Source organism: Monodelphis domestica, chromosome 4 (genome assembly GCF_027887165.1).
Source record: "Monodelphis domestica isolate mMonDom1 chromosome 4, mMonDom1.pri, whole genome shotgun sequence".
Taxonomy (NCBI): domain Eukaryota; kingdom Metazoa; phylum Chordata; class Mammalia; order Didelphimorphia; family Didelphidae; genus Monodelphis; species Monodelphis domestica.
Genome location: NC_077230.1, coordinates 104,063,449 through 104,086,526, shown reverse-complemented (window position 1 = coordinate 104,086,526; position 23,078 = coordinate 104,063,449). Strand labels below are relative to the sequence as shown.

Genomic DNA, 23,078 nt, shown 5'->3' with positions numbered 1-23,078 from the left:
TTACTGTCACTGTGGAGTTTGCAATAATTTGTAAGACAGGTCCTCTAGAATGTAAAACAATAAGCTTATTTTGAGTCTGACTGGGAGCAGCATCCCACAAGAATGTTGATATCATGATAAAGCGGTTTGAAAAATGGGGGGAAAAAGAGGAGGAAGGATTGGAAATGTGGCATTATGAAAGCCAAAAAATGAAGAAGAAAGGAAGGGAGGAAGGAAGGAGAGGAAAAGAGGAAGAATGAAGGAAACAAAAAATCAAATATGGTAGACATTTTATATTGCAATGAAGAGATTATAGAACTGGGAGATATGGATTCTAACTTCTGCTCTACTTCTGACTTCAGACATATTTTTAAACTTTTCTGTGATTCAGATTTTGCATCTCTAAGGTGAAGGCACAGAAGGTAGTAATAGTCTCTGCCCTGCCTATAAGAGGTCATTGTTGTTGTATCATTTCATCTTTTTTTTTTGTCTTTGTACAGGCTTTCCTCCATCCCTAGAACGTTCTCCTGCTTTATTCCTTCTTCCCTTCATCCCACATTTCCTTTAAGGTTCATCTTAAGTACTCTCTCATTCAAGAGGCCTTTTCTGGCTGTGCCTGTTGCTATCAATCTTTCCCCAAATTATTTTGCATATGTCTTTTATTTACTTATTTGTATGTGGAATGTAGCTCTTCACTGGAACTAAACTCCTAGTGTCAGGTAGTATCACTTTTTTTTTAAAATGCACAATAATAACTACAGAATGTGGTACATACTAAATGCTTAATAAATATTTGGTAACTTACTATAGCCACAGTTTCTGGTTTGGATGGGAAACCAAGAAGCCAAGAAAAGTGTCTTGGAACCCAGAACTAAAAATGCAATTCAATTTTTTTGGTCAAATTGTGGAGCCCCACTAAATGATCAATTATTTATGGAGAATTAATATCTAAATCAGTTAATTAGATACGCTATTTTAGCTATGATCTAATAATTACCATGGCCTTGTTTTCCTTATTCCAACCAGTTCTTGGAATCATCACTGAATTCTATACTCAACAGGAAGTGAGGCTTTGTCATGTATTCTGAAACATCCTAAAGCTGGAATTAAAATAAAATTTCCTATCTGAATCCATGAAGGGCATTTAGCCTGCAAAAGGATGGCTCCCAAGATGGTCCCCAAATTTGTCAGGATATACTTGAATATCCTGATTCTTTGCTTCACAAATGCTACTTGTGATTTTTCAAGGAACATAGGAAAGTCAGCTGTGGGAGAAGTGAATGAAGGCTAATTTGGATGTTCATTAAGATTGGAAGGGCCTTCCATCTCCTTCCATACATCCTTCCTTCATTAGTTTGAGGACCACAGTCATGAAGGTCAGCAGATGCTTCCCGAGTGTGCCAGTTCTCTATTTCAACTCATGTTATAAACCAAAGATGAAGGCAGAGGCAGAGAAAAAGACCGTTATTCACTTTTAATGAGACAGCCAGGGAAATAAATTGGCATATGTTATTTAACTAGCTCATCAAAGGTGAGTAATTATCTTTCTCAGCTGGGACAGTAAGCCCCTCTGATAAAATAATTTGCATATCATCTCTGATTGGTCTGTAATTGTCCATTGTGCAGGGGGCAGGAACTTGGTCAATAGCAAAATCTTGAAGACTCATCACAAATGCAATCATGAGCCACAGATGTTCAAAAGAACAAGGTTGAGGTGGGTCTTTCCATTTTAGGTCACTTAGATAAGCAAATAGCACAATGAGCTCAAGGTGAAAAATTTAGTCCATTTTTCTTCACCTAAACTTTGGGGCTCCATGAGCCAAGCTTCCTATGAAGAGTTAAGGTGTTGGCTAATGGGTTACCTTAATCCTTTTACTTTTGATCCACTCACTACAAATGCTTTGCTTTCTTTTATAATTTTTAAATTTATTATTATCTGCATTACCTCATACTCTTTTCTGTTTCACGAGTATTAGATATTTCTCCTCAAATCAGATTATAAGCACCATGAAGACAAGAATCATGTCTTTTTACGTACTTCAGGGAAGAAAGGACAGCCAGCCAGTTGGTGTAGTGGAGAAAGTGCTAGAATTTACATCAGGAAGATTTGAGTTTGAATCCTATCTCCACCACTCACTATAACACTGGGTGAATTATTTAGTCTCTCTCAACCTCAGTTTTTTCATATTTAGAATGATAATAATAGCATCTAACTCATAGGTAAAAATCAGAGATGATTTTTAAGGTACTTTGCAAACCTTAAAATAGCATATAAATGTTATTTATCATCATCATTATCTTTATTGGCACACAGTAAGTTATAAATAGTGGTTGAAATATTAAAATATTGATGTTGGCACCTGGGTCAAGCTAAACCATGTAAGATTTTGCTGTGTATTCTAAACTTGAGTTTTTAAAAAATTAGCAGTGAAAAAAAGACCAAAAAATGGCAATGAAAGGAAATATGTTCAGTGAGTTGCTATTCCCTAATTAGGGATGCTTTTGAGATCTTGTCATTTAGAACTGGTATTTTTAGTGGATTCCAAGAAGAACTTTAAGGAAATTTTATATAGAAGATAAGTTTTGTTTGTTTGTTTTGCCAAGAGCAAGAGGCATAAATAGATCTAATGATCATAGATCTGGAGCTAGAAAGACCCCAGAGGCCATCTAGTTTAGCCCCTTATTTTATAGATGAGAAAACTGAAGCAGAGATGTTTTTACATAGCTTGCCTAAGATCACATAGTGGTAGAGCTGGGATTAAATCGAGATTTTTTCCCCCCACTACATCCTATTGCCTCCAAAAGCCACTTCTAGCAGATAGTTAAAAAATAGTTGACATTTATGAGAATTAACTTCCCAGGAAAAGTTCTTTGATTGCTACATATCTGGCTAAAAGCTCATGAAGACTTTCTGTCAAAAATCTGGTTAGCTTTTAAAATCCAAATCTTTTTTGTCCAAGTCTTTGCAAGTACCCATATGTTCAGCATGTATGGATCAAATATTCTTACCTTACTTTGCTTTTTAGTCTTCTTTTTCTTCTGTACTATGAGGATATTGAGTTTAAATTAACCTTTGAGACACTGCTAATCACAATATGGATATAATTCTTCTCTAGTATAACTTAATGGAACAATAGGATCTAAGCATTAAAGAAGGAAAGGTCTTGATATCACAAGTCACATTATAGTCACATAAAGCATATTTTATAATTCTGGCTCTATTTTCAGAACAGGGAACTTGTTTTTGTTTTCTGTTTTTCCTCTAAAAAGCACTCACCATTTCTGTCAATGGCAAAAGGCACATCACTTGTGACGATTTCGTAATTGCATATCTGGCTGTACTGGGGAGAACAGTCTTCATCTATGGCTTCCACTTGTAAAATGCTGTCATAGATCTTCCCCTCGGTCACCACAGCCTTATACATGGTCTCCTTAAAAGTTGGTGCAAACTCATTCACATCCTTCACTTGAATGTGGACCACTGCCCTAAAACCACATAAAAAGAAGAGATGGAGGAAATGAGCCCCAAACAACAATAGTTAAATTTGGAAATATCTTGAGTTGGAAAGTATCTCTGAAATTCTTAGTTTCTACCTCTAATTTACCAAGAAACCCTTCTATAAGATCTCAAATAAGTAATCATACAGCCTTTTCTTGAGCACCTTTATGAAAGGAAATTCGCAATCACCAGAGACAGTCCAAACTACTTTTGGATTCTTCAAATTGTCAGGAAGTTTTCCTCTTATCAAGCTGAACTCTACCTCTCTTTAACTTCTCCCCCATTGCTCTTAGGTCTGTCTTTTGGAGGTAAGTAGAATAAGTCTAAACCTTAGGCCACATGACAAACCCTTTGAAGTCAGCATTTGTTGGGATGCTACTAGAGGGCTAAGATTTTAGATTATCTGCTTCCTCATTTCTAGCAGAGCTATGCCTTTTGCTTAGTCAGTTGCCCTAGTAATTTCTTAGGATGAGGGATATAACCTAGTTTCAATGTGTCCTGAACACAGAGCACTGTTGAGAGGTCCTGGGGGTCTTACTTGGACATTGAGGAGAATCAGTGACAAGCTCTGGGTTAGTACAACCACAAGTGAAGGAGTAAGTGGTCTACAATAAAAGTTGAAACACTATGTAATTAGATTATAGAATCTTATCTAAAGTAGGACTCTTGAGCCCTTTCTTTTGTCCATCAGTAGAAGTACAAAACTGGGGAGGGCAGGATTGGGAGGAGGATTCCCCAGACTAGTAAAGACTACTGATGTTCCCCCCCACCCCATTTTTCACCAGATTGTACTACTTTGGGACTTATCTAACTTTTAGAAGTTAGAAAACTTCTCAGGATGTTCATTATTGGGATAACTTCATCCTCCCATGAGATCTCAACTGCCTTGAAACTCCATCTTATCACCACCCACTATCCCTCTTATTGGATGGTGGAATCATGAAACCTCCATTAATGGAAAGTTCTCAGCTTATAACACTTCCTCATTTTTTACCTAACTGTACTATTTTGGGACTTCCCTGACTTTTCCATCATGTCTCCAAGTTGGGTATCCTCCCTGGCTCCCCTTACCTCTAATTTTTAGCCATTTTTGTATGTTGTCCTCCCTCATTATGTGAACCTTAAAAATTCCCAGACCCTATTTCATAAGATTGGATTAAGACCATTCCCCATTTGGGCAGTGAACTCTATTTAGATCAGAAATGTGAGACCTCAATTCTACCAGTACTTAAGCCTGCTTTAGGGGAGAAAACTCTTTTCTGAACAATGAAAAGTACTTAAACCCATACTTAAGTCATGCCTATTTTTAGAACTAATACAAAGGGGGTGCTAAGTACCTATAAAGGTCAGGCAACTTGTGAATTTACAAGGAACAAAGAGCTGAGAAACTTACTCAAGAGCTTTCCTGTTGTGAATTACTCAAAAGTTCACACCTTCATAGGTGTGAACTAAGAATGGTCTGTCCTTTGAAAAACATCTACTGTGATTGGTAGATGTAAGAATTTAGGGAAAAATGCCCTTTAAAAGGAGACAGAAAGCTCTCTCTAAAAACAGTCAGCTGGGAAAGGCTGCCTCGAAGAGTCTCTCTCGAGACTCTCTCGGGGACATTTCAGATAGAGGATTGAGCTGGTGAAGTCAGCTGAGATGGAGCTGGCCTGGTGTCATTAGAATCCTTGCTTGGACAAATCTTGTGGTGAGTGATTAAGGACTGACTGATCTCTCTCTTAAGACTCAGGTCTAGGCCATTTTGGCTTAAGGCCCTTCATACTTATTCCTTTCTTACTCTTTCTCTCTTTCTTTAAAATTCCTCATTGTATTAATTAATTAAAATCTCTATAAAACCCAGGTGACTTGGGTATATTTCATAATTGGGAATATTTCCCTGGCGACCACCTTATATATTGATTTTAAAACAAGACACTGTAGTGAAACCATATTTTCTGCGGTCACAATTTACTCACCCACTCTTTTAGCGGCCACAAATTAAGTCTTCCACTATTTTAACTCACTGCAGTTTATGGCCTTCAACCATTTTAATTATTACAATTTATATCTCCCATTCTTTTAAATGCCACAATTAGATTGTAAGCTTTTGGGGGGGAGACTGTCTTTTTTAATATTTGTATCCCTACAACTTAGCACAGTGCCTGGCACCTCATAAGTGTTTAATAAATATTTATTCATTGACTGACTGTAAGGTGATCTTTAAAAATAGAAGAGCCAATCCAGATAGCTGGGGGAATGAGACATGAACTCTTTATTTCTTTATTTTCTCATTATTTCCACTAATTAATTTTTAAAGCCATACTTTCTACAGAATTTTCATGATGTATTTTTAACAGATCTTTTCTAATAGGTGAACCAAGAAAGAAACCTTTAACCTGAACTGTAAGCAACCTGTAATAGTCATGGCTTTGAATCAAAGAAGAGGGAAATTGTTTTTGTGACTCACTTGTGAGATTTCTTCCAGTTGGTTTCATGAGGTCCCGCCCCACAGTCATAGGCCTGGATGATAAATGTGTACTCCTTCTGAAGTTCACAGTCAATTGGGCTTTTTGCTCGGAGTCGACCTTCTCCGGATGTCTTGTTTAGTACTACAGCTTCAAAGGGCATTTCTTGACCATGGATTTTAAAAGCACAAATTTCACCTAAAAGGTAAGGGGAAAAAAAAAGAAAACACTGAGAATCCCCTGACAGATGATCATGTTTGACAACGAACTATCTTTGTAAACTCAAAATATATTCAGAATTTCCTACTAGGTATGTACAAATGGATGAATTTCAAAAAATAGTATTATTTTAATTAAGAGCAGGGAATCTTGGCTGTATGTTTAAAAGCAACTATTTTAGTTCATTGATTTTAGAGAAACCAAGGAAACTGAGGCTCACAGAAAGTCAGAAACTTGATTTTGTCAGTGAGGTAAATAAGCACTGTGGGAAGAAAAATGAGAAATGAATATAGTTTTTAAGATCTTCCTTATATATTTATTTTGTTTGTTTGGGCTCCAAGCAGGCAGGATTTTTCTTAGCTATGAACATAAGCCTCAAACCCCAACTTTCCTCTTCTTTTCCTTATTACATGCTTTTCCTCCTAAGGTACTTTACATCATCTACCAATCCCAAATTCTGAGTCAGTCAAAAGTTAGATGTATATTTTCTCCTTTAGGCCACTAAGGTAAGACACAATGAGTTCCTGTCCCTCTGAGCTTCATTGTAAAAATGAAGGTACTTAGCTCTTCCTTTATAGTGAAGCTAGAATTGTAATCCACAATCTATTTTTAGATTTTAATCTTCAAAAAGGTGATAACTCAATATTTTAAGTACGTCTACCCATTTTAACTACAAAAAGGTGTTAAGTAACTACAAAAGGTTAACTTACCAAAAAAAGGTGTTAAGTAACCCCAAAAGATATAATCTAACCAAAGAAGGTGAGAACTAAAGAGTGGGCAGTCCTGGAGAAAAGCATCTGCTGTGATTGATAGATGTGAAATTTAGGGGAAGTGACATAAGAGAGAAAGATTCTTTAAAAAGAGGATGAAAGGCCAGAAGGGGAGATATATTCGATTCGAGTTTCAATTTGGATGAAGGATCTCTGACTCAGAGTTGGACTCGGAGAAGAGACTGGAGACAGACACTTGAGGAGCGACCAGAAGACAGACACCCAGACTTCTTTTCATTTATAGGGTCATCCTTGGTGGGTGAAAGGCTGACTTAGTGACCCTGCCTTTCCTGGAGGCTGGAAGCCTTTTTACTTTAGTAATTTTACTTTAGTAATTCATTTGGGATTTAGAAATTTAAATCCCTAGCAACCATCTATTATATATTCAGAGTCCAATCACAAATAAATTATAGAGATTTACAGTTGGAAGAGAAATTGGGACTGGGTCATCTATTCTAACCCTTTCATTTTTATAGATAAAGAAAGTGGAGCCCAAGATTTTCAAATGACTTTCCCAAGGTCATAAGAGTCATGCAAGATATGAGTCTATGTTCTTTGATTCCTACATCAAACTTCTTTCCACCATACCAAAGTGCCTCCTTAGACTTTTTAGTCACAATCCTCTGTTTCATTAAGAACTTTACAGAGGCATTGTTACTAAATAGGTGCATTCCTCCTTCTTAGCATGATTTATGTTTAGCTTAAGTAATTTTCCCTGTGGAAATACTAAAGTGGTGAGAATGTTCTTTTCATTATACATCAATCAACCAGTCAACAGATTTTTCTTGCAGGGAAAGAATAATAATAAAACGGGATTTTCCTACCTCTTGAGGTAGGCCTTGCAAATATTACTATCACTGTTTAATCCTGTAAATGGAGGCACAGGGAAGTTAAGTGGATCGCTCATAGTTATATAGCTAGTTTATAGCTGAAGCAAGAAGGGTAGTTAGATGAAACAGTGGATAAAAGTGCTGGGAGTCAGGAATTCATCTTCCTGAGTTCAAATCTGACCTCAGATATTAGATGTGCCACCTTGGGCAAGGCATTTAAAACTGTTTGCCTCAGTTTTCTAATCTGTAAAAAAAATATGGAGAAGGAAATGGCAAACCACTCCATTATCTTTGCCAAGAAAACCTTAAATGAGGTCACAAAGATTCAGACACAACTGAACAATAACAAGAAGCTGATTCCAGGAACAACACATGTTCCACTATGCTATACTACTCCATGAAAAGAAAAGAAATAAATACGCCTTACCCATATGCAGTCAGCAATCTAAAAGCATAGAATTTTAAAGCTGGTGTAGACCTTAGAGATCATCTAGTTCATCCTCTAATTTTACAAATGAGGAAATCCATGTCCAAGATTATGTAGTGAGTTGTAGTGTCACGGCAGGAAATCAGACTTTCTGATTCTTCGTTGCCTCTCTAAAGTGGGCATTTTTATTTGCATCTTTACCTCTCCCAGCTTCTGGGGATATGTGCTATATTTGGAGTCAGAGGACCTGGAGGTAAATACTGACTCTGCTACTTGCTACCTATGTGATCTTGGTAAAAATCATTTGTAAATTATCTTAGTTTCATCTGTAAATAAGGGAATTCAACTAGATTGAGTGCAAAAATCCCTTATGTTTTTTTTTACCCTATGTTTGTCATAATGTATAGACCCAACAATAGTCATCCTTTTGCAGAGCTGTATTACCTCTGTTTCACTAAAGTTATAAGAGATCAGAGATTACTGAAGGAGTGGGATACAAGGCTTGATTCTAGCCTCCTTGATATGACAGTTCTCTAGGGACATGAAATATAACATTTCAAAGACTGTGAACTACAAGAATATTCCCTAAATCGACCCATAAGTTGCAAGTACACAGAACAGATGTTCAACAATAGAATCTCACACCTGGGATGATCTATTCTGATTCACCACTCACAGAGGAAAGTAATTCTCCACTTAACATAACAGCAGCTTTTCTGTGGTCTTCACTAACAATGTTTTCAAAGATGGGCAATCAATAGCAATCTTAACTTCAGGCTTTTGTTTTTATTATTTCATTGATCCACAATTTGATTATGAACAATATGTTTTTACACCACCAGACTGGCATTCTCTCCAAGGTTCCTCATTGTGAAATGGACAAGACAGAATGAGTATAAGACTGGCCCAAATGAGAAGGTTATTTTCAATTAAGTCTCTGATCCCTCCAGACTCTTCTACATTTCTGTATTATCATTTTGGTACAACCATTTCTTTAGGGATTCAGAAAAAATCTGTATTCAGGGAGATAAAGGGATTTAATCTGATCCACAAGTTTAATTTCTGCTGTGAATTTGGTTTGGGATGAAGTAATGAACTTCTAAAGTGCTTGACTTGTGCTTCCCTTCTCCAGATCAATGGTAGCTTGTGAATATGACTAATGAAAGTGTCCATACTGATTCTGTGGGATTCTTAGAAATTCAAGAGTCACAATGATTCCCAGATCAATCACTCTATTTCTCTTTCACGAACTAAGTTAAAATGAAAAAAAAATATGTGGGTAATTTTTGGATGGAAATAGGAAGAAAGGAAAATGAGGAAGAAAGGAGGGAAAGACAGGAGGGAGAGATAGGGAGGGAGGGAAATACACAGAGAGAGACAGAAAGAAGAAAATGTGTGAAAAGGGGGAAGAAGAGTGATTAGAAGAAAGGCATTCACAAAGAGTTTTCACCCACTCAGAAGTAAGATAGAATCTAAGTTAGATTAGATAAGAATCTAAGAATCTAAATCACAAAATCTGGGACTTGGAAGGGATGTCAGAGGTTAGAGACCCATCCATGAAACTCAGATAGTGTTGCTGATCCTCTGTCATGAGCATAGAGTTTACTGTTATCAGGTTGTGGATGTATCACCCTTAATACACACAGCTGAACCTTCTGTACCCAGATCTGGACTATAAACATTGAATGTAGGGGCCGGCAACAGGCTGATGACCGTCTGGGTGGTAACCAGGGGATCAAAGCACACACCTTCAAAATAGGCAGCACTTTTCAATTGTGAAGTGATACTGAAGCCAGAAGGATGAAAGCCCATTAGCAGATAATTGAGAGTTTATTATAATCTTGTTTCGGTGGAACAGAAATATATGTAATTATGTCCTTTTCACTGGCTGAAACATTTTATGTGGGTCAGTAGCATCTCCAAGCTTTAATCACCAATGATTATGCTTCTACTCAAGGACCAGGCACCCATACAAAGGAGTTTGTGCATAAACAACTTATTTTGTGCACCAAGTTTTTTCTGTACATTGAGGACCGGTGATTGCATCTTCTCCATTTGCATAATATGCATCTGCAGGTGTTGAGGAAATAGGAATTCATATCATCTGGTCATGTTACAGCTGGTACCTGAGCCTAGTCTATGATTGACTCAAAGATGGTTTATGCAAGGATTTCTCCTCAAGATTAGTGAAGTCCACCTGGATGGGAGTGGATGATCTGTTGTCTGTTCCCTGCCTCGTCTTACCAGAAACAAACTGAGAAATGAGGAAGCTTTTCTCTGGTTACCGACCCATAGGGCTATGTAAATGAGATTTTAAAAAGTCTACTCAGATGGCTCTGTTTATAAGCCAGTAATTTGTAGTCACTCTAAGTATCATGAAATGGGGAAGGGCAAATGCTGATCCTGTATCTAAAAAATATCTTATTAGAAAGGAAAGTACATGAAGAAATGCAAATTAGAACTGGAATTCAGAATTAAGATCAACGTTAGAAAATTTACTGTATTAAAAACAAACCACTTGCTTTCAAGCCCTACTTTTATTAAAAAAACAAAACACCTTAAACTCATTATGCATAAACACCATCTAGTTCAGTAGCCTTCAGATAGTTAACTCACTCCTAGCAGCACAGCTGCATCTCTAATAGTTACATCTCTTGTTTTGATTAGAAACCTCCAAAAGCAAGTAGTGTCTGTCTGCTTGTTAGCTACTGATCAAAGCAAAATATGGAGTTCTTTTTGAATGAAAGGCATTTCCCCAGTGCCCCACATCAGGACCAAAATAACCCTCTTGTGGGCCTATTATATCCCTATGAACTCATTACATTGTTTTCTTTTTAAAGCAAAAGGCAATTCACTTCCACTACCAATGGAAATTGCAGTATTCTGAAGATAGTATGTATAGATATACTACCACTCAATACTAGTACTTGTGAGAATGAGATTGATCTACATAACAATAAGAATTTATTGATCTCTGTGCAAGGCACTGTGCTAATTGCTATGGAGGAGACAAAGATAAATACTACATGGTCCTAGCTTCCAAAAAGCTTAGGATTGAATTCACACATATATGCGATATGGAATCATTGCTAGGCTTTAGCTTGCATATCTGCCTTGGGGAAATATGGCATATCTAGCATCACTCTTAGAAACTGAAATTGTTAGGTGTCCTTAGGGGACATCATAATTTCATGGCTTTTTGGGGGGGGCACTATCTCCTTGATTCCTGAGTTAATATTTTGTAAGGAAATAATTGGCTCTAGACTTCAACTCCATTGGAGGGTCCTTTAATAGGGAAATATAAATAAGGGTTCATAGCTTTAGTGCTGGAAGGATTCTTAAAGATAATTCAGTATGCCCTCCTCATTTTACAATTAGACAGTTGGGGGAAGTGGATTGAAATCCAGACCTAGAGATGGGAGGTTGTAGGTTCAAATCTAGCCTCAGAATACTTCCTAGCTGTATGACCCTGGGTAAGTCCCTTCACCCTCATTTCCTAGTCCTTACCACTCTTCTGCCTGGGGACCAATACACAGTATTGATTCTAAGGTGGAAAGTAAGGGTTTAAAAAAGAAAAAAAAGATTGCACAAAGTATACACCATCTGAAATTTGAACTGAGTCCAAACCTAGGGAGAATCAATGTCTATAAGCCTTGCTTCTGGGAACAAACAAACAAAAAACAGAAAGAAGCACTTATATAGGCTCCCTCTTTGTAATGTAATTTTAGAAGACTTTGTAAAACTAAAAATAGGAGTCATCAAAGGCCAAAGCAAGGAGCTTGGCAGGATCGTTTTCGTAGGTGGTACAGAGAATACACTGAGCTGTCCAACTACAGAAGAGCCAAACAGATTTTCATAGAGATGAAAGGAAATGCAAGAAGAAGGGTTCAAGACCATCTTTGGCAGTCTGGTGAATCCAAATGATCCCTTAAATTCATAATGGAAGGGAATGTTAAATTTCAGTTAGAAGTTAGTAAAGATAAAATTGTAATCTTTCCCTACTCATGTTCACAGACCCAAAATCTGTCCATAGACCTTATCAAAGCTAAAGAGCCTCTTCTTTAGAAGAATAGTTACCACTTTACTTTTGCTTCTACTGAGAATAAGCTAATAGGAGCCAGTGGCTCTGAGCAAAAAAAAAGGCAAGAGTGTTAGGATGGGGAGACTTTCCTGAAAGTTGATACCAGCATGGAGAGACATTGCAGATTATCTCTGCCATCCCAATTCATCTATCCCTTGAGAGATTTTCTGTTTTGGAGGGGGAGGGGGAGGAGGCACCCTTATTGTCTACTTAACATTCTGAGTAAGGGTAGAGATTATTTTTCTTTAATTATACTCTTCCATGGAGAAAGAATAACCGTTTCCCATCAAGAAAATCTAGAGTAATGAAGACCAGAAAATTTTGGATACAAATTCAAGGGAGCTATAACAACAGAATTCTGATTATTTGATTCCCAGGAGATATTTCTGGCCCTAAAAAAGTGCTCACAAAATGGTTTTTTAAACAGATGATAATAATATGATGTAATATATGTCAAGAAAACATGAGTATTGGAGATCAAAAGGTGAAGTAATCACTGTGGGTTCAGGTGATCAAAGATAGATGTGATATGAACTGGGCTTTGAAAAAAGAATTACACATGCTGAAGATTAATACAATTTAAAAGAAAGAGTATTGGGCTGGCAGATATAGGTCCTGCAGTAAAATCTAGGCTATTTTAATAAACTTAGAGAAGATCACTCTGTTCTTTAGTTTTCCTAGTTGTAAAATGGGCATGAAAATTTGAGCCATCTCCCACTGTAGAAGGTCTTCCCTGGTTTTAAAGTAGTCATTTAATAGATTACCATATAGTATCCTTATTATGACATATATACCAAGGGCTGCAGGTAGTGGTGGAATCCTGGGAAAGAAAATGGGAAGGCTCCTTATGCCATTTGGAAGGAGCCTGTCTGGTACAATTCAGACAAATGATACCTTGCTGGATCTCATTATTTTCCAACTTCTGGCACCTATAGGATCTAGGCACTAGACTAGAACCAACCTAAGCCATGGGCCTAGATTAGAAAAGATACTTATAAGTGTTACCTATGCAGTAAGAGATATCATAAATAGAGAGGAAAGCTTGGATTAAACACAATGGTTGCAGTACCATGCACCCTAGTGCCAATTAGTATCTCCCCTGTACATACTTAGAGAATCAGTCTGAGGGTACTTCACACCCAATCCTATGCATAATTGACTAAAAATCTCTACCATACTGTCATCTAGAGTCTACCTGAAGATCCCCAGTCAGAAGGAACCCATTCTTTCCAAAGGAAGATCATCTTACTTTTCAATACCTCTCATTAAGAATTTTATTCCAACAAACCACAAATCTGAGTCTTTCTACAACTTCAAAATGTTTCTCTAAGTTCTGTCCTCTGTTCCACATGACTACCTTTTGAATATGCAAAGATATTTTAAGTCCTATTCTCCTGTATAAACAATCATAGTTCCTTCCATTGATCCTCTTGTTTTCCATTTTCTAATCTTCTCATCATCCTCTTTACTCTTCTGTTGGCATATTCCAATTGCTTACTATCCTTCTGAAAAATAAGATGCCCATCAAAGAGCAAAATCCTTCAAATCCTGTCTAATCAGGATAGAAGATATAAAATGGCCATCTTTTTCATTCTATACACTGTCTCTAATAATGTAGCCCAAAGTAACATTAAGATTTTTTATTCTGTTATAGCACACTGTTGACTCATATTGACTTTATAGTGTGCTAAATCTCCCAGATTTTTCTCACTGTTATATGGCATACCTCCACCATTCTGTATCTATAAACTTATTTTAGTTCAATTGTAGAACTAAATATATATATATATATATACACACATATATATATATATAACTACTAAATGATATTCTGAAAGATTTAGTTAATTTTCCTGGCTTGTTGTGATCAACATAGTCTTATAAGATATTCTTTCCTACCACCATATTCCCTTGCATTCAAGGATAGGTTGGTTTATATATAAAACCAAACCACTCTATAACACTCTCCTTTCTATTCTCTGGAATGTTAAATACCCTTAGAAGAAACAGTACAATTAATTGTTCTTTACTCTTGTGGTTTCTCACAGTGGATGGATCATTCTGGTGTTGTACATGGTACCATCCACACTCCTTTCCTCTTAGCACACCAGCATCTCATTCTCCAAATATTTAGTATGTAGATACAACCAACAATATTTGTAGAATCATAATATTTGACATCCAAGGGACTTTGTAGATCATGCTTAACTTTCTTTATTTACAGATAAGATTTTAATTCCTATCCTTTAGGAATCACTAATTTCTTTTGGTTTGAATTTCTAGTGATTTTAAAAGATGTTAATTTTATAAAAGACCTTCTCTTTTAAAAATAATAAAGGAAATACATGTCACAACACTTTCATGGTCTTCTAAATGCGACCCTCAGAATCACTGGCCAAATACTTGGGGCATGTTGATTCTTCTGGGATTATTGAGAAATGTATACCTTAGAGCTGTGTTGGTGAACCTATGGCATGTGTGCTAGAGTGTGTGGGAGAGGGCTGTTCTCTTCCCCCTCTCCCCCTGTGCCTGAGGACATTTTCCCTATGGCCTGCTCCTCTACCCAGCTGTCCAAAGGGTGCTTCCTCCCTCCCCTGTTTGCGGTAAAGCAGGGGGACTCACACATGGCATGAGGATTGCAGTTTGGGCACTGGTTTCTAAGGTCTCTAAAAGGTTTGTCATCACTGCCGTAGAGTATTAGCCTCAACTGAATAGAGACTGGCATCTAAATATGGACTTTGGAAGAATGTTTGCAATTCTGAAGGCTGGTCTATTTGAGTTAGGATGCTAAGAGGGCTAACAAATCCCAACGGGCTAGTTTATAGATTTAGAGGTACACTTTCAAAGACTACATATCAATTTAATTTGAAGTTTTGAAGACTCCACTGTATGTAAGATCTATAGACTGCCAGCCACCTGGCTGCTTATCTGTTGTTTAAAATTTCTATCTTTTATGGGACAAAGTTACCATGGACTCTCTTATTTATTTATTCAAGACCCCAGCCTTATGAATCAACAGATGAAAACTTGCACTAGTAGGAGTCAGAATGATATAGCACTTTAAGTTTGCAAAGTGCTTTACAAAAATTATCACATTTTATCCTCAAAACAACCCTAGGAGGTAGGTAATATTATTATCCCTATTTTTATAGAGGCATAGAGAAGTTAAATGACTTGCACGGGATCACATTGTTAAGTGTCTGAAACTTAATTTGAAATTAAGTTCTTCTTAACTCCAGCTCCAACATTCTAACCACTTTGCCACCTATAAGATATTGGATTTTGATCCAGAAGGGATCTAAACTAAATTATAGGGTCCGGTGACTTAATATTATAAATGGGGAAAGTGAGGTGAAAACTAGTTAAATGGTTTGTCCAGGGTCACACAACTAATAATACCAGAGGTAGGTTTTCAAACTTCAAATTCCTGAATCCAAGTAGAACAATCTATCCACTATACCATGTTGCCTTTCCTTATAAGAGGGAAACAAATGGATATTTCTTGATTGAACAAGATGCCAGTGAAATTAAATTTATAACCTACTCGGCCCCTAAGCTACTTATAAGGGGAAAGTAGACTCTTGAGGAAATGTAAAGACTTCCTGAAGGATTAAACTGCTGAGATTGGATGATGAACGACATTGATGTCGGGTCAAAGATTACCATTCATAGTCATGTCCAATTCTCAAAAAAAAAAAATAGTAGCTAGTATCTTTCCTTCCTCACTTCCCAAAGAGCAATTTATTTATAACTCCCCAATGTATTTCTTATGCTTCATTTTGAATTATGGACACTTGAATATCTGTTGTCGAGTTCTACTATATTGTAATCAAGGAGAATGTATCTGCTTTGCTTTCTTCTAATACTGTTCAGACATGTTGAACTCTTTGCGACTTCTTGGCAAAGATACCAGAGTGGTTTGCCATTTCCTCCTCCAGCTCATTTTACAGAGGAGACTCTGAGGCAAACAGGGTTAAGTGAATTTTCCCAGGATCTCTAGTATATGAAACCAGAATTGCACTGAAGAAGATGAGTCTCCCTGGTTTCAGGCCTGGTACTCTATCCACTGTCCCACTTAGCTGCCTACACATAATACACCTTTAATAAATGTTTTTAAAATTGAATTTGTTTTATAATGAGAAGAGCCCAATTCAGCTTGAGGGATTAGGGATCTAGTTAAATGAAAACTTACTATTTGGAAATAATAAATCATATTGATGTTATATAGTATGCCTCCTCTCTTAATATTTCAGAAGAAGTAGGGTCGGAGATATTCAATGGCAGAGCAAGCTGAGGTAGAGAACATATTGAAGTTACTTGCTTTTACTAATACCTAATAGTCTAATCTCTTCCATCCCCACTCCCCACCACAGCCCAGTTCAAAGCTCAGCACAACCAGATAATAAATGAGGAAGAGTATGTTGGTGTTTAAGCTTTGTTTGTTTGGATGATCCATACTAGCCACTAGACCGGGAATTTTTAACCTGGATTCCGAGAATATAGATTTAAATAGGATTCATAAATTTATTAATTTTTAGCACAATCGAATATTCTTTGTTTCCTATGTGATGTATTTTATGCATTTAAAAATATCATTCTGAGAAGTGGCAAACAGAGAGCCAGAGAGTGGTTCTGGAGTTTGCCAGTTTTGCCCAGCCTGCCTTGTGGCAGGGTGGTATACATAGAGCTGAGCACGTGATCATCAGCACATGCCTTAGTCCTGTTAAATAGGCTCAGACACTTGGAAGAGCACCCCTTCCTGTCACAATAAGCACTTCAAGGTTTGCAAAGCTATAACTCTGGGGAGTAGAGAGGAGAAAATGAAGGCACGGAAAGGGAGCCCAATGAGCCCATGGCTACCCCAAGCTAGTAAAAGACAGAGCCTGGATGCAAATCCAAGTTCAGCAGCCTTTCCACTCTATCATGCTGCAGGATGGATAATGACAAATGTTCACCATTGAAATTTTAATGTGTCCATCACTAAAGAACACCTCTGGGGTAATTTAGCCAGGGCTGATATTAAGATGTCAGGAGGATAGAGGCCCATACCAGTTGGTAATGGTCAAAATGCTGCTCTTGGCTATTGAATGTGTTTCACAGACAGATTCCTGAAAGAGGTTTTAGCTGCCAAAATCCCTTCCCTTGGAGATTTTAAACTTTCTCTGACAGAGGAGTAATTTCTTCTGACCCTCTTTTCTGGATATGAAGGTGCAGAGCATATTTTCCAGAGGTTGGCTCATCTTGAGGACAAGTTTTTCATTCTTGAACCATGAAAGGGGAGAGGTTGGTTGATGCCCATTAGCAGGGCCAGATGTTTGTCCAACATTAGCTTAATTCTTATTGTTTAAAAGTAGACTGTCAAATGGAGAATATCATCAAATTTGAGGCAACTTAATTTATGAAAATCTACATTTATAAAATAGATAAATTAAGGAATTATTTTAGTTCAGTCCAATTCAATTTTCTGTCTCCTTATTGTGTGACTACTATATATCCATTTTAGGGGCTATAATAGAGAAAATATGGAATAATTTTTCCTATCCTTAAGGAGTATGCTGAATTTCATGAGAGGCAGTATTTCTTAATTTTTAAGTTAGTTTATTAATCAAGGAAATCTAAACTAGTCAGTTGGCCCCCTCCATAAACCAAATGGATGCCAAAGAGCACTAGCAGGGCAAGAGTGTGAGTGTGGCCAAAGAGAGGACCAATGAGGCCAAGAACCTCTAGCACATCTTATCCTCCAGCAGTTCCTCCTCTAAACAACCCACGACATTTACCTAAAATTGTTAATAACCACAGAGGAAGTGGATTTAGAGACCCCAAATCCTCCCTTATTACTTCATCACAGTAAGGGGAAATGCTCTTTTGAGACCTAGAAGACTTCAAAAGATTCCACTACAAGAGGGCTGAGTTGACATGGCTGCCTAGTGCGCATGGCCCTAGAGATTGTTGATTTAATCTTTCAAATGGGTCAATTAGCTGCTGCCCCTAATTCAGTTATCCTTCCAAGATCCAAACAAAAGAAGATTGAAACCAACCCATTTCTATAGCCTGGGGGAGAAACTGTAGCCTCTCCGTTTAGAATCAGAGAGTTTTTTAGTGAGGGTTAAAGAAAAAAAAATATTACACACAAAATATCCTAATTCCATATTAATTTTCCACAGGAGCATATTGCTTAGTTAAAGAAACCAAAAATACTCTCATAAAACAAATGAAGTTCTGGATGAATAAGGCTTTATTTTATTAAGAATGTAGAGTACAGAACTGAGTGGGCTAAAACCTTAGATAATAGTCTAATCTCTTCACTTTATAGAGCAGCAAACTGAGGCCCAGGATAGCCAAAGGATTACAGAAAGCCATACAACTAGTCTATGGAAGAGCTAGGATTACAGCCCTGGTCCCATGATTTCTAATTGAATGTTCTCTCTACTATACAGAGCCATCTCAGAGGACGGCATGAGGGGGTGGCACTGAAGAGCCTGGAAGGTGGGTTTTAGGGGGCAGTGCAGGAAACATAACTGTGTAGGTAGAGTGGCATCAGAGGGCAGGGTGAAACTTGGGATGAGAAGGTGGGGTTTGATCTGAGAGCATTAATCAAGTATTTCTGTATGAAAGCAACAGAATGAGTGATGATTTAAGAAGATGAGCTTGATTGTGAGATTCGGGACAGACTAGAAAGGGGCATTTCAGAGGGCTCTAAAAATGGCTGGGCTATGGAAATTATTTGTGCAGGCTGGGTTTGCAAAGATGGGCTGGATGTACCTTCTGGGGAACACCATTGGTCCTTCATGCTCACCAAGAGCTATTGCACATTAGGCAAACTTCGGCTGGTGCCCTCCTCTCCTTTTTATTGGCACAAATAACAGGGTAAAGGGGCAGAAGGATATCCCATAGAGCTGAGTGCTAGAAACACCCCCAGAAGCTTCCCTATGTACAGGAACTGGGATAAGGAGGCTATTGAGGTAGAAAAAGTGTTGGAGGTAGTTCTAATGTCCTCTTTGAACCAATCAACGCATGGAAACAGATGGCTTTATGGGGAAAATGCAGGAACAGAAGCTAAGCAAGGCTCATGGGAGTTACATACACAGTGGCACAGTTAGCATACTCTGGAGTCTTTGCACGTTTTCTTCTTTTGTCTACGTGTGTGTGTGTGTGAGCATTGGTCCCCTGGGATGGTCAGCTGAGAACATATGGAGTATGAGTGTGTCTCCTTGGGTTGTTGTCTGTATGGCTCTGCAATTATGAGACTGTGCTCATACAGAACAGGCACAGGTCATGTAATAAGGGAGAGAGATGAGCCATAATGAGCTGTGTCTTGGATTTAGTTTCTGAGTTGTATATTTGACTGTGCTCATTCCTCTATCCCAGGGTGAGATGCTTTCTTTACCTCAGGCACTGGTATGTGACAACCTAGGAAATAAAGAAGAGGCTTAACATGAAAAAAGCAGCTCCTGCAATTTACTCTACTCTTCCTTGAATGCCATCCTTGATTGGTGCCGGCATAGTTCAACAGAACCATCTTTGACCTTCCTATAACTTACACCTAAACGTGTCCTTCAGAGTCCACTAGAACAGACCTTTAGCATTTGCTCTAATACCTTCAAACATACCTACTAATCCTTAACAACTACAGGTAGATTTTAAATTATTTATTTATTTTAGATGATCAGGATTAAGTGACTTGACTGAGTCTGGATTTGAATTCAGGTCTGACTCTAAGCCCAGCACTCTATCCACTATGCCACTTAATTGTGCCATATAGTGGATTAAAAAACAAAACAAAACAAAACACCTCAGATATAGCAATTGTGCATGTATAAAAACATATGTCTACATATGTATAGACACATACATATACAGAGCTGTGTGCCCTTCTATAACTCACTTTCTCATCTTCAATTCCTTTAAAATTAAAAAAAAGAGATGGAGGCAGTTAGGTGGCTCAATGAATAGTGCCAGTCCTGGAGACTGGAGGTCCCAGGTACAAATCTGACCTCAGATACTTCCTAGTTGTATGACCCAGAGCAAGTCGCTTAATTCTAATTGCCTCGCCTTTGCCACTCTTCTGCCTTGGAAAAGATACTCAATATCAATTCTAAGACAGAAGGTAGAGGTTTTCTAAAAAAAAAGAGATGATAATATTTATGACCTAACTTAAAAATTTAGACAAGACCAGTTCTGGATGCTTATTTTACTTGCTTATATTACCTATTAAGTATATTACTTTATATAATTTATATTACTTTAGGCAAATAACCTCTCTGGAGTCAGTATTCTCATCTGTAAAATGATGAACTAAATTCTTCCTTAGGTCATATATATGCATGCACATATATGATAAAAACAAATTTATAAACCAGTTACATTAGGAAGAAAGCCTTCCTAAAGTAAAGCATTTTTCATTAGTTCCATTAAAGTACCAAGCTCTTAGGATCTATTAGAAAAATGATGTGACTTTCCAAATATATGATTTACACAGAACTTTTCAAGGGCAGAAATATGCCATCAAACATGGCTCTCAGTGGCACAATAGCAGGGTCACCCTTTGCTGACCTCTGGACATGGCTTTCTCATTGTTATCTCACCACACCCAGAGATCTCAGGAGGAAGAAGAATTATTAGCCCATTCTGACCCTGTAGGTGGCAAACAATGTCCTGAAAGGTCTGGAACTAGAGGATAAAGAGGCGATTTTGAAGAGCAACATGGGCATAAGGAAACAATGTCACCTATAGGAAGAGATTTCTTAAGCCAAGGAGAAAAAGCCTAGCTCCATGAGGAATAAAAAGGATAAAAAAGAATCAATATCATTGCCCAGGAAACGTGCTCAGCAGCCAACCTCTAGATGACCTAGTGAAACCCAAGTCCTAAAAGGAAAGCGGTGTGGGTACAGCAAAGCTTTTAAGTAGACTGTCTTTCCTTCCCAAGGGAGAAAGCCAGGCCAGGCCAGACAGCATGGTGTTTCCTGCCACCAGTCTTCTTTGCTTAGTAGTAGGGCATCCTGACAGTCAAGTTAACCCCTCCAGTTAGCACCTTTTTTTTTTGTTTGTTTGTTTCTTAGTGATTAAATGATGTTAGCGTTGGATACTGAGGGATTGCTGCCTGTCCCAGGTCCAAATGTGAACCTGAAGAAATGAAGTGGGTAAAGGAATAAGTTATATTATGGTCCGATAATCAAACATGTATAAAATCAAACCATTGTTATCATTCATGAGTTCCTTTGTAATGGCTTTACAGTTTTATTTCTAATTCTTGGCTAAGTTTTCCAAATCCAAAATGGTGGGAAAGGGAGATAGGAGAAGGGAAAGAGAAAAAGAGAATGGGAGGAGGAGGCAGAAAAGATAGAAAAGAGAATACACAGGTGATATCTCCATGAATCCATGAACAAGTTGGATGTTTGATTGCAGGTGCTATTTAGAATTCTGAACATAGGAGAAAAACCAGGTTCTTTCCATTAATTATTGCAGTGCTGGATCTCCAAGATGCCTAGCAAGTTCATCTTGGTACCCAGAACTTTAATTTTTTATATTTATGATCAATGTACCTGCTTCTGATGCATATCTGAGTATTAATGCTGTTAGTTATCAAATCTATCTTTACAAATATCCCTTTCCTTCCCTAATTTATGAAAATTACATTTCCTATATTATATGTAAAATATATAGCTTATCCAAAAAGACTATTTTTGGTTGCCTAGAAATTTCATATTGGAAGAACAAAATTAGAAATGATAACAAATTAGACTTTAAGGAATGCTGGATTGGAATGAAAAGATCTGAATTTAAGTCTCACTATTAACACTTTTTAGGTATCTGACTTTGAAAAGTCACTTAGCCCTTCTCAGCCTTAGTTTATACATCTTCAAAATTGGAATAATAATATTTTTACTACTTATCTCCCAGGATGGTTATAAGGAGAGTGCTTCATAAGCTGTAAAGTATTTATATACATGTGAAAATTTAAAAGTTTGATCAATACCCTTTGTTTTGATATTGAAATCATTTCTGGATACTACCTCTCCTTCTTCCACTTAGTATTTCCTTTTGTGAGACAGAAAAGCAGCTAAATAAAATCAACTCTACGTGACAGCATATACAATAAGTAAGGCACACCCTCAGTCTCTCATCTTTCCAAGAAGGTACAATTCCATTTCCCTCCTTCTCTAAAGCCAATATAGTTTATAGGAGACTATAGTCTTTAGTTATTATATTATATCATATATATTATATATATAGGAGACTATAGTCTTTAGTTATTATAATTGCACAGCAGTGAGCTTCATTTTATTGTTCTTTTAATTTTCACTATCACAGCCAGTGTTTACTTCCATCTGCATCAGTTCATACATTTTTTCTTGCTCATCTGAATTCCTTGTTTCTTATAGGACAATAATATTCCATTACATTAATAGCATGTTACCTCTATAAATTCCCTTACAATGTAAAGGAAGAAGAGTAATTAGTTTTTTGTCTTTCAGAACTTTTAAAAAAAATCCTTACCTTCCATCTTGGAATCAATACTGTGTATTGGTCCCAAGGCAGAAGAGCAGTAAGGACTGGGCAATGGGTGTCAAGTGATTTGCTCACGGTCACACAGCTAGGAAGTGTCTAAGGCCAGATTAGAATCCAGGACCTCCTGTCTCTGGGCTGGGTGCTCAATTTATTGAGCCACCCAGCTACCCACTATCTTCCAGAATTTTTGAGAAATAAAGTTCAACATGAATTGAGCTATTAAGAGAATTGTTAAAGAAAACATTAGCTACAGATAGTATGAGTTATGGAGGTCTCGAAAGAACATTTCCCCCTGGCCTGTGGTAATCCAGAAA

At 37.4% G+C, this 23,078-nt stretch overlaps 1 protein-coding gene across 1 annotated transcript in view; it reads right to left on the bottom strand.

Moving 5' to 3' along the window:
* CLSTN2 (calsyntenin 2) overlaps positions 1-23,078 on the bottom strand; it is a 1,000,106-nt gene that overhangs the window by 236,256 nt on the left and 740,772 nt on the right. Inside the window, exons 3-4 of the mRNA XM_007493952.3 lie at positions 5,931-6,126; positions 3,257-3,465 (exon numbers count right to left, since the gene is read on the bottom strand). Coding sequence (XP_007494014.2) covers positions 3,257-3,465; positions 5,931-6,126 — 405 coding nt within the window. The remainder of the gene's footprint in view (positions 1-3,256; positions 3,466-5,930; positions 6,127-23,078) is intronic.